Raw genomic sequence first — 12,759 nt, 5'->3', positions numbered from 1 at the left:
TCCAATTAGGAGCACTTTTGACTACTGGAAATTCTGAAAAAAAAGAAATTTCTTGAAACTGTTTTGCTTATGTTATAACCTTTATTTTAGGCTCTGGAGTGAAGACCAGATCTTGGCAGTGATCATCCTTTAAGAGAACTTTTATCTTTTAAGGCGTTTTGCAGAGTTTTCATGGATGAGTGTCATTATCATCACACTATCAACTGAATTTAATTTAAAATGAAATGACAAACAAAGATTTCAAAGTCAATCCTACAAATAAAAACCATGCCCTTTACTAAATTTGTTTAAACTCATTTTTAAGTGCAGTCAAAATATATTTTTGAGACACATTTTCTTAAGTGTGTCAATATATTTCTTGGCTAAACAACAAAACATTTGTTTATTAATTTGACTATTGGCACTTTAACCCTTTTTGACAGAATGCAAATTTTTGCATCAAAGCACTTGACTCCAGCAGATGAGTTCAGACCCATATTACTAGACAAAACTTTATTTCCCATCAAAATATGCACTGTAATGGTAATAGTTTCGACATTGATAAACAATGGTTTTAGTTTAACATTAACTCTGACAAAATATCTGTCCAATTAGAAGAAGCAACACTTACAAATAAAATCACTTCCTCGTAGTGTGCACTATTTATCAAAATTACTTAAAAGAACTTTGTTCAAAACATCCACATGAAACACGAACATAGGCAGCCCAGCCAAACTAGGCATTGTCTAATCTTGTTAAAAAAAACAATAATGCTTACAAGGCGTCTGCCTCCTTCCCAAATCTGGTATAAGCAGCAATTCATGATTCAAACAGATTAGAGAGATCATTATTTTTCAACTGTCCATAGGAAAGAACACTTTTTTTAAACACTGACAAAATATTTACTCAAACCTCTACACACTTCTTTCTAAATCAGTAAAACTTACAAAACATTCACATAAATCTCAACAACTCTGAAAAAAAGCAACACTTGAAATTGAAAGTACTTTTTTATAGTCTCCATCAGCGCATAGGTGAAGCCTCAGGAAGACGGAGGGCATTCGGTTCTTGTTGCTGGCCCACTGGGGATCCTGGCAGGGTATTCCCTGCTTTAAAACTTTGTACTGCCTGACTTTCCTTATCAGCAGCCCTTCTGTTACTTTGATTAACTCTCCGCTGTCACCTCTTCAGTCTCTGTTTGTGCTTTGGTTCCTGCCTCCCTTCTCTTCTTGTATCTCTGTCTTTCAAGGTACTGCTGATATTTCACTGGGTCTTCTTTAATTGTATCTCTGTATTTTTTGATTTGTCTGCTGATGATTTTGACAACACCACTAGTTGTGTGATGTTAAATATGTGATGGTAATGACATTTCTCACTTTTTAACAAAACAGTTGGCTAAGTCTCATACTTACTAACTCAACTGGATAGCTAGCTTACAAATGTAAGTTAAATATACAGAAACAAAGTGAAGTTATTCATTTCTCAGATAAAACACTCAAATAGTAACTCATTTGGTAACCCATAATAAACATACTCTCTGATCAGGAGGTACAAGTCTTTAAATCACTCATATTTTGACATCAAAATATCAGTCTTCTGCCACGGCAGCTACAAGCTCCCCTGTCACTTCTCATTTCCATGGCAACCACATAAGCACTTGTTTGAAAAAACCTGAAATGTGTTGCATGTGGTAATGACAGAAGTGTTGAGGACTATGGTTCTTTGCCATAAAAAAAATGTACAAATTGTATAAAAATAACCCACACTAATTTGACGTGTTTTGAAAGCTCTTTTGAGAAAATATAAACTAAATATTTCATGACTTTGATACATATTTTACTTCGTTTTGAAGACAGTCTGGGTAGGGAAATTCTGGCACATTCAAGATTTTAACTCACTTCAAAATTAACAAAATATTGTTTATGAAGCATATTGAAAAAGTTTAGAGTTACTATTACATAACTTTTAAAACAAAAGTATCTGTTTTCGTAAAGACTATTTTTTTCTTGAAAATCTAGCCCAGGGGCAGAAAAGTTATCCTAATTAAAAAATCACCCTTCATCACTACCCCAGCAGCCTTTTCCAGGAATCTATTGCTCTCCATGTAAAAAAACTGACTTCACTAATCTCCTTTAAACTTTCCCCCACTCACCTTAAATACATGTCGTCAAGTACTTGACATTTCTAACCTGTGTGAGAGATTCTGATAGTCTACCCTATCTATCTTTCATAATTTTATAAACTTCTGTCAGAAAGTTTTACTTTCACATTGTTGAAAACATATCTTTTACTACATTGTACATTAATTACACAAGATATAATCTGTGCATTTAACAACAAAGTGTAACTGTAGTTGGATAGTGAGTTAATTTTTTCTCTCTTTGTGCTGCCACAGACTGTGCAGTAAATGTAGATTGCTTGTGGTAGATAATGAATTAAGCTGAGAACTGAAAAATAACATTGCATTATCTACCATTCATCTTGATGCAAGTAGATATTTACCATAACCGATCTTACTGCTGGAAGCTGAAGAAAAGACAATCAGGACAGACATTTATTAAATGCAGTAGAAGCAAATTCTGGAAACTGGGTCAAGCAGACATCACTGAGTCAACTGTCTATTTTGTGCATACAGTCACTGAGGGGTTTTTACCCTGATGTTTCTTATGCAGGATCAATTCATCTTTCAATGTCACCTTCATGGGAAATGCAAGTTACTGTTGCAACTGTTCTTCCAGATCCTCCATTTCCCAATTTCAGCAATTATGAACCATTCTGAGTTTCAAATATGAAAGGTGGGGCAAAGGAAAATAATTCAAAATCGGAAATTCTGAGTCAGTACCAAGTATATTTTTGACAATTGCTATTTTTATGGACATTCTGAGATGAAAGAGATCAGGAAATTACTTTATGAGGACTAAAACTTATGTGATATATTCTATTGTAAAAAGGTAATAAATTCTCAAAACTTCACTAGACTCAACAAAATCACCGGGCATTCACAGCTTCTACATAAAAGGAACAGTTTAAATCAACCTTGGTTGGTTCAGGAATACCTTAAAGAGAAAAACTAAATTATAAACAAAAGGGAAAAGAAAAAATTGGAACACTCGATATTTTGAATCTATTCCAAGAACACAATCAGTGAAATGGAAGTAAGATACTACCTCAGTTACAAAGTAATGTTTTGAGGCTTGGGGCTTACAGTTAAAAAGGAGCAACCTTGCTTTAGGTGAAAAAAACTACTTAGCAACATTAAACCTTTCATGGTTGTTAACAGAACAGGAAATAAACATGATAGATGAGCTGCTAATAATACGCAATGGAAGTTGAAATGTGGAAGGTAACATTCAATACCACATTATTGCTTAAAACATTGTTGATGTTGGGCATTCGCAGGTATGAACAAGCCATGAAAATGCTTTGTTAGGAGCCAAAAAACTGCCTAACACTTACTGAGATAATACAGTCGTTCTTGTGCTCTGAGATGAGGAAATCTACAGGTGCTGGAAAGCCAGGCAACACATAGCAAATGCTGGAGGCATTCACCAGGCCAGGCAGCATCGATGGAAACGAGTGAACAGTCGACACTTTGGGCCAAGACCCTTCATCAGCTGGGGAAAAAGATGAGAAGTTAGATCAAGAAGTTGGGGGGGAGGGAAGGAAGAAAAGTTGGTAGGCGATAGGTGAAACCGAGAGTGGGGAAAGGGTGAAGTAAAGGGCTGGAATGCTGATAGGTGAAAGAGATAAGAGGACTGGAGAAGGGGGAATCTGATAGGAGAGGGTAGAAGACCATGAAAGAATGGAAAGGTGGGGGAGCACCAGAGGGAGGTGGAAGGGGGGGCAATTACCAGAAGTTCAAGAAATCAATGTTCATGCCATCAGGTTGGAGTCTACCCAGATGGAATATAAGGTGCTGTTCCTCCACCCTGAGTGTGGTCTCATCACAGCAGTAGAGGAGGCCATGGACTGACATGTCAGAATGGGAATGGGAAGTAGAATGGAAGTGGGTGGCTAGAGAGAGGTCCTGCTTCTTCTGGTGGATGGAGTGTAAGTGCTTGGCAAAGCAGTCTCCCAATCTACATCAGGTCTCACCAATATACAGAAGGCCACACTGGGAGCACCAGATACAGTGGATGACCCCAACAGACTCGCAGGTGAAGTGTCGTCTCATCTGGAAGGACTGTTTGAGGCCCTGAATGGTAGTGTGGGAGGAGGCGTAGGGGCAGGTTTGGCATTTGTTCTGCTTGCATATTTTTTTCTACCTACAAAATCTAGGCTAGATGACAATTAATAAAGTTGTAGAGCACAGGATGATGGGCTAGTTCATGTTTCTGGTTTATACTCAGTCTTCCTTTGCCAGTCAGAATGTATGCTGCTGCCATTAACCTTACCAAACAACACACTCTTGTGAAGACCCTTTCTGCTTTGGCACTGCTGGTAGTTTTCCTCATCCATGCATCTATGCTGAGTCTGCTCCTGCCACAAAAGGCAGCTTGGTCTCTTGGTCTTCTCAATGAAAAGCACTTTAAACCATGCATGACATGGCCGACAATGATGTGTACCAGTGTGAACAGTTCATCCTGATACTGCACTCGGGTTTGTATTGAACGTGGGGTCATGAAGTCATCGAGCACTGCAGCCAAGTTATGCTGAAGTGTTATTCTGCCAGGCCTGTCATTCCACATGTGAACCGTACCCCTCCCATCCACTTCTCTCAACTATTGCACCCACTGCTTCTGCTGGCACCCCCTGAGTGAAGAAGCTCTTGCCTTTTACCTATTACCTCTAGCTCTAACCTCAGCGGAAAAAATCCTGCTTGCATTAGGATTTCTCCTGCCCCTCATAATTTTGTATACCTCTATCCAATCTCGCCTCTTTCTCCTACTCTTCAGGGAATAAACTTTCAATCTATTCAACCTTTTCCTATAACCCAGTTCCTCAAGTCTTGGCAACATCCTTGTAAATCTTACTGATACCTTTCCTGTAGGTAAATGATCAGAACTGCACACAATATTTCAAATTTGGCCTCACCAATGTTTTGTATGACTTCAACATAACATCCCAACTCCTGTACTCAATATTCTGATTTATAAGGCCAATGTGCCAAACGGTCTCTTCATGATCCTATCTACCTGTGACACCACTTACAAGGAATTATGGATCTGTATTCTCCGATCCTCCATTCTGTCACACTCTTCAGTGTCCTATTGTTCACTGTGAATGACCTACCCTGATTTGTCCTTCTGAAGTGTAACACCTCACAAATGTCTGCATTAAGTTCCATCTGCCATTTTTCAGCCCATTGTTTCTGCTAGTCCAGATCCCGCTGTAAGTTTTGATGATCTTCCCCGCTGTCCACTATATCCCCAATCCTTGTGTCATCTGCAAATTTGCTGATCAGTTTGTCACATTATCATCCACATCATCGACATAGATGCCCAAGAACAACAGACCCAGCACCGATCCCTACGGCACACCTCCAGTCAGACGGGCAACCATCTACGAGCGACTCTGGCTTGTCCTAAGTGGGTATTGAATCCAATTTGTATGTGAAGTGACTGAACCCCCTGGACCAACCTCCCATGTGGGATTTCGTCAAAGACCTCGGTAATGTCCATGTGGACAATGTCCACTGCCTTCCCTTCATTTACTTTCCTGTAAGCTCCTTGAAAAACTATGAAATAGGTTAGACATGACTTACCAAAGTTGGGTAGTGGTAGTGGCTCCATAGGTCACTACCACAGGGCGTGACGACCCTGCCTTACACGAGTCCCGGGCTCAGCTGGCTCTGGCTGACAGTACCCAGTATGGGTCCCTATCCAGGGTTACAGATCCCACTGCCTTGTGGGTATCTTCAGGAGAAGAGCAGGCTAAGGAGTAAACCCTACACAAATCCGGAGTGGAGCCCCTAAGGCGGTTGGATGACGCATCACGTCACCCCCACCCGCCCCCGGCAGCTCCCGCAGCCAAACTGATGCCAAATGTACTGCTTCGCATTCCTTTGGACCACATCCATGAGGCCAAGAGGGGGATCTTGATGTCCGGGCAGCCCAGGATCTCCATATTCATCGCCCATGTCTGCGCCTCGGAACTAAACCGAGCACATCCATTGTCTACTTGGACAGACAGGGCCATTACATTACCATGCATAAAGCCATGTTGCCTGTTTCTAATCAGGCCCTGTCTAATCAAATACTTATATATCCTTTTCCCCTTAGAATACCTATCTTGCAGACCTCTGTTAGGACACCTGTGGTTAAGGCTATTTTCAATACCCCTGCCAGGGCCCATGAAATTTCTGCACTAGCTTTCCGCAAGGCCTGCGAGGGCACCTTGTCAGCACTGGGGACTTATCCACTCTCCTTTCCCTCAAGGTTGCAAGCACTTCATCTTCTGTAATCAGATGTGGTCCATGACCGCTCTACTATTTTGCCTCAGTTCTATCCACTCTGTGTCCATCTCCCGAGTAAATACAGATTCAAAAAGTCCATTTGAGATCTTCCCCATCTCTTTCGGCTCCATGCATAGATGACTAAGCTGATCTTCCAGAGGACCATTTTTGCCCCTTGCTATCCTTTTGCTCTTAATTTATCTTTAAGAGCCCTTGGGATTCTTCTCCACTTTGCCTGCCAGGATAACCTCATGCCTTCTTTAAGCCCTCCTGATTTCCCTCTTAAATGTTCTCTTGCATTTCTTATACTCAAGTGCCTCATTTGTTCCTGCCTGCCTATACTGTTCTGCACTACCTCCTCCATAACCAGAGCCTCAATATCCCACAAAAACCAAGGTTCCCTAAACCTGTTAGCCTTACCTTTTATTCTTACAGGAGCTTATAATCGCTGTACTTGCAAAATTTCACTTTGAAGAGCCTCCCACATCCCTTTCCCGGAAAACAACCTAACCCATCCTCAACTCCAGGTCCTTCCTGATGCCATCAAAACTGGCCTTTCTCCAATTCAGAATCTAAATCCAAGCACTAGTTGTATCCTTCCCCATTACCTCCTTAATATAGTATTGGTAGTGCACCTGATTTGACAATATATCACACCAGTGGCTTCCTCACTCCAGGCTAAAAGTACAAATGTTGTTTAATTTTAGCACAAACATTCATGGAAGAAAGTTTAATCTTCTCCTTAATAATCTCAACACTTTTCCAAATAAGGTACTTTAGATTATAATACAGAACTGATCTTTGTTTATGTCAGAACAAAATTGTAAGCAATATTGTTTGTATTACTAGCATTTGTTATCTTTTTTTATATATTTAGTAACTATGTTTTTCTGCTATCATAATTTTACGTGCTGTGTGTTGTTCGTTGTGTGTGACAGTTGGTACTGTGTATTGAACCCTGGCTCCAGGTAAATGCTATTTTGTTTGGCTCTAATACTGTGTGTGGCTGAATGACCATTAAACTTGAACAAACTCTAATTCATTTAAATTCCAATACCTCTAACTTTTTTACAAGTATTTCAATATGCTTCAAATACTGGCTGAGAAATAACATAAAATATGGTATACTTATATGGACTTGCTGCTTGCAGTGCTACATAATGAATAATCGGAAAGGAACACAAATAAACATTTACAAAGTGGAACACGTAAACACCACTCTTTCTGGGACAATCTTGCAAAGCAGGAAATTGAACCTAGTGGTTCAGGTCATCATACATTCCAGCTGTCGCCCTTTGGACAGTTGAGGCACCTACAGAGTGAAGCAGGTTTTCAGGGAAAGGTTGTGGGGTGGGGCAAGACAAGACTTCAGTTTCACCGAAATTACAGTATTGGTCACTGGAACATGGCAGTTTTAATGTGGTGCTCAATTCTTGTAAGGAACCGATTGATAAACGAAAGTTTACAGTGAAACAGGACTGGCATCTCTACTTCCTGGTTACACCATTTTCACGTAAGGTGTAGATGGAATAGAAGAACAGAAGGGGTAATAAAGTTGCTACAGAGACACTTACATGTAAGAGGGTAAAATATATAGGAAAATTCATCAACTAAATCTCTATTGATTGAACTAATGAACAATCATTGGGGGGAGAGAGGGAGAGAGGGAGAGAGGGGGAGAGGGGGGAGGAAGGGAAGAGGGAGAAGAGAGGGGGAAGAGGAGAGGGGAAGAGGGGGGAGAGAGGGGGGAGAGAGGGGAGAGAGAGGGGAGAGGGAGGGGAGAGAGGGGGGAGAGAGGGGGGAGAGAGGGGGGAGAGAGGGGGGAAAGAGAAGAAAAAGAGTGGGGAACTACTGACTAGCTGGCCTGACATTAGTTAAAGGAACTTCTAGAATCTATTATTAATGAAATAACAATGGTACCTCAAGTGTTGAAGTTAATGGGAGGAGAAGGGTCCAAAAACAACACCACCCAAATCAATGCCAAGAGCCAGCTACACACTAGGTTAGGACACTTGTAAGTGTGTTTAACGAGGTGATCTACCTGTACTTACTTCTGGGTGTTACTTAAGGAGAATCTCTCCGTGGCCACCCCCTACCAACTTCCCTTTATCATAGACATACAGTAGGAGCTGTGACATTTACCTTGTACCATGCACGGAGTCTTCAAGCAGAGTAAACAGCTGGTTTAATGCTGAGTCCAGGGGTTTGCTGTTCGAGTAATTTTCAGCAATTCAAGGAATAATGAGTTATGACTGAGTACAACAGAAAGATTTGGAATATTAATGCATATCATCATGTGGGATAGATGGCTCTTGTATATTTTGGCTCCACTCAGAGTGTTTCTTGTTTTCATAACTAAATGTACTGAAAGCTAATGAATGTAAATAGACACTATTACTGTATAATTATAAAGTAACTGCCCAGAATTTTATATCAATGATGAATGAAGTTAAAGTTTGAGTGTTTCTTGATTAAGAATGATAACTTTGCTTACAAGCACTAACCAAACTCAGAGCACAACCATCTATGGGAAAGAGTAAGCAGTAGACGTTTTGGGCCGAGACCCTTCAGCAGGACTGGAAAGAAAGGTGAGAAGTTAGATGAAGTAGGTGAGGGAAAGGGGGAAGAGGAGGAAGAAGTACGAGGACTGGAGAAGGGGGGAAGGGGTTTCTCCATACGAACTTGAAGTAAAAACAGACGATACGTAAGTGTAAAACTTGTAGGAATTAAATAAATTTCAATCCATCTGTTTAATCAGAGTAAAGATCATTCCAATCACTCTCCCCTTCAATTGTGTTCATTTCTTTACAATTCATTGCTTACAATTACCACATTGTGTTTATGGTGGTTAAATGTAAATGTTTTCAACATAATTCTTTTAAATGCTCAATGCATTGCCAGCACCTGTCTACCAGGCTTCAAGGCCATCTATACAAAAAGGTGCTAGAAAAGGGCCAGTAACATCATGAAGGAACCCACCCCCACCCCCCATGGACTGTTTGTCCCACTCCCATCAGGAGGAGATGACGTAGCATCCACCAGGACCTACAGACTCAAAAACAGTTACTTTCCCCAAGCAGTAAGGCTGACCAGCATCTCCACCACTAACCACCCCTCCACACCACCACGACTTTATCATTTCCTATCAGTCACTTTACAAGCAGACATTCCTGTGCCCAGTGTCACTTTATGGACATACAATCGATGTAAAGCTATCTTATGTATTTACATTTATTGCATTTTTAAATTATTATTCTGTTTTATATGTGCTGCATTGAATCCAAAGAAACAATTACTGTATTACATTCTCCTTTACATTTGTGTTCTGGAAATGAATTTTGTATCTTGAACTTTGAACTTAATATTAATTCAGCACCCTCTGATTGTAGAGCTCTAAAACAAATAACTGGATCTCATAATATCTCTGCGTGGGCCTTTTCTCCCCCTCCCCCCAAAGTACACAATCTCAAGGATATTCAAAGTTTCACTGTAACTGAAATACATCGTAGTCAACATCATTTGCCTGCCTTTCTCCAAAATGTGTCTAATGTATAGATTTCCTTACAAGAGCATGGCATTGGAGAATATACACAGTGTAATCAATCTAGTTTTATAATTGCCAGGAATGGGACCTTCCTCCCTCTGGCATATCGTCCTTACTGCTTGATACAGAATGCAGAAAATATTATGACTCTTACAAAATGGGGGTACCGGAGTTAACACGGGCTGCTCACAGGGAGGAATATATAATAGTGAAATCATCTCTGCTCAAGAATGCCAGAACATAAACGTCTATTCAAAACATAAATCTTACCTGACCAAACTGTGTTAAATTCGTGTTTATGTCATAAATGTTAGCACGACTAATTACTGCACTTTTCGCCCTGAAAAAGTAAATATTGTGCTTTAAATTCAGACTAAGAGATAACATCTAAAATATAGTCAACACCATGAAAGATTTCTGCACATTTCTAAATAAATATGGCGATCTGTCTATCTAGCATTAAATGCATGAAGTCATAACAACATATTCTAAGGCATTTCAAGCAGACTATAAAGAGGGAGTTCCACCTTCACGTCTGAGATGAATTCTGATTTTTCAATGAGTACACATACTGTATATATTCCTAAACACTGTTCCATTGTATTAAGATCAGGTTTCAGATAAAGAACATCAAAATCTTTAATGCCCTCCCTGTTTATGGTCAGACATGCGAGAAGTTAAAGACACAGACATCCTGTGTGAAGTTAAAGAGGGAGACATTTGCAGCTATGTTGTCTTTCAGCTTCTCGCAATCAATAAGCCAAACTGTAATTTCTTAGATTTGTGCATAAACACCCACATTTCCCCCTTTATCATCGAAAGCCACTCCCTCACCCCTTTGGCTCTTCATATATCAACCTCATTGGCCAAATTCTCAGTCACTCATTATAGAACCTTCTTTGGATGCCGGGATCTCACTTTTTCCTTGTGTTTCTGAGAAGTGTCATGGGACATTTCCCTACATTATATGGTCCATTGAAATGGCAATCATTGTTAGAAGCCATCAGTGGTTTGGACAGCATCCAGGAAGAGAGTAAAAGAGTTGGCAAATATCCTCCATAAGAAATGGAAAAATGAAATAACAAATACGTTTTAATCTTTACAGAGGAAGGTGAAGAGTAAGTAAGGGGTCTCTGTGGTAGGGTGCAGACTAAGCTTGTCAAGATGAAAATTACAATAATTAGAATGAGGAAAGGGGAAAAAAAAGAGAAAATTGGAAGGGAGAAGAATAATCACTTTTTTTATTTTAAGTTGCACTATTTGTCTTCTTTTGCACATTGGTTGTCAGTCTTTATGTATAGTTTTTCATAAATTCTATTAAATTTCTTTACCTTCCTGTAAATTCTGCAAGAAAATGAATCTCAAGCAATACACATAAAAGTTGCTGGTGAACGCAGCAGGCCAGGCAGCATCTCTTTTCTATGTTTCTATGTTTCTCTAGGAAGAGGTACAGTCGACGTTTCGGGCCAAGACCCTTCGTCAGGACTAACTGAAGGAAGAGATAGTAAGAGATTTGAAAGTTGGAGGGGGAGGGGGAGATCCAAAATGATAGGAGAAGACAGGAGGGGGAGGGATGGAGCCAAGAGCTGGACAGGTGATTGGCAAAAGGAATATGAGAGGATCATGGGACAGGAGGCCTGGGGAGAAAGACAAGGGGGAGGGGGGAACCCAGAGGATGGGCAAGGGGTATAGTGAGAGGGGCAGAGGGAGAAAAGGAGAGAGAGAAAAAGAATGTGTGTATATAAATAAATAAATAACGGCTGGGGTACGAGGGGGATGTGGGGCATTAACGGAAGTTAGAGAAGTCAATGTTCATGCCATCAGGCTGGAGGCTACCCAGACGGAATATAAGGTGTTGCTCCTCCAACCTGAGTGTGGCTTCATCTTTACAGTAGAGGAGGCCGTGGATAGACATACCAGAATGGGAATGGGACATGGAATTAAAATGTGTGGCCACTGGGAGATCCTGTTTTCTCTGGCAGACAGAGCGTAGGTGTTCAGCGAAACGATCTCCCAGTCTGCGTCAGCTTTCGCCAATATATAGAAGGCCGCATCGGGAGCACCGGACGCAGTATATCACCCCAGCCGACTCACAGGTGAAGTGTCGCCTCACCTGGAAGAATTGTCTGGGGCCCTGAATGGTAGTGAGGGAGGAAGTGTAAGGGCATGCGTAGCACTTGTTCCGTTTACAAGGATAAGTGCCAGGAGGGAGATCGGTGGAGAGGGATGGGGGGAACAAATGGACAAGGGAGTCGCGTAGGGAGCGATCCCTGCGGAAAGCGGGGGGGGGGGGGAAGATGTGCTTAGTGGTGGGATCCCGTTGGAGGTGGTGGAAGTTACGGAGAATTATATGTTGGACCCGGAGGCTGGTGGGGTGTGGTAGGTGAGGACAAGGGGAACTCTATTCCTGGTGGGGTGGCGGGAGGATGGAGTGAGAGCAGATGTGCATGAAATGGGGGAGATGCGTTTGACAGCAGAGTTGATGGTGGAGGAAGGGAAGCCCCTTTCTTTAAAAAAGGAGGACATCTCCTTCGTCCTGGAATGAAAAGCCTCATCCTGAGAGCAGATGCAGCGGAGATGGAGGAATTGCGAGAAGGGGATGGCATTTTTACAAGATACAAGGTGAGAACAGGAATAGTCCAGATAGCTGTGAGAGTCAGTAAGCTTATAGTATGCAAGAGACAGGGAAGAGTATGCAAGAGAAATTAAACTCAAGATGACTTTGATAATTAATTTACTTTGACATTTGACATCTGTGGAGAGAGGGAGAGAGAAAGAAAACAGAAATGGCTACAACATTAAAGCTTAAGAGTTGTGATGTGCCCAGATGGAAGATGAAAAG

The 12,759-nt window shown here is 41.1% G+C and overlaps 1 protein-coding gene across 2 annotated transcripts in view; it reads right to left on the bottom strand.

Moving 5' to 3' along the window:
- The window catches only part of dpep2 (dipeptidase 2), a 61,789-nt gene that overhangs the window by 33,917 nt on the left and 15,113 nt on the right, over window positions 1-12,759 (bottom strand). For both annotated transcript variants that reach the window (XM_072279542.1, XM_072279541.1), the window contains exon 6: window positions 10,188-10,257. In XM_072279542.1, the coding sequence (XP_072135643.1) occupies window positions 10,188-10,257 (70 nt within the window). The remainder of the gene's footprint in view (window positions 1-10,187; window positions 10,258-12,759) is intronic.

The sequence above is a fragment of the Mobula birostris genome, chromosome 15 (genome assembly GCF_030028105.1).
Source record: "Mobula birostris isolate sMobBir1 chromosome 15, sMobBir1.hap1, whole genome shotgun sequence".
Lineage (NCBI taxonomy): Eukaryota > Metazoa > Chordata > Chondrichthyes > Myliobatiformes > Myliobatidae > Mobula > Mobula birostris.
Note: the sequence above shows the minus strand (reverse complement) of the source record. Positions and strands in the feature narration are given on the sequence as shown.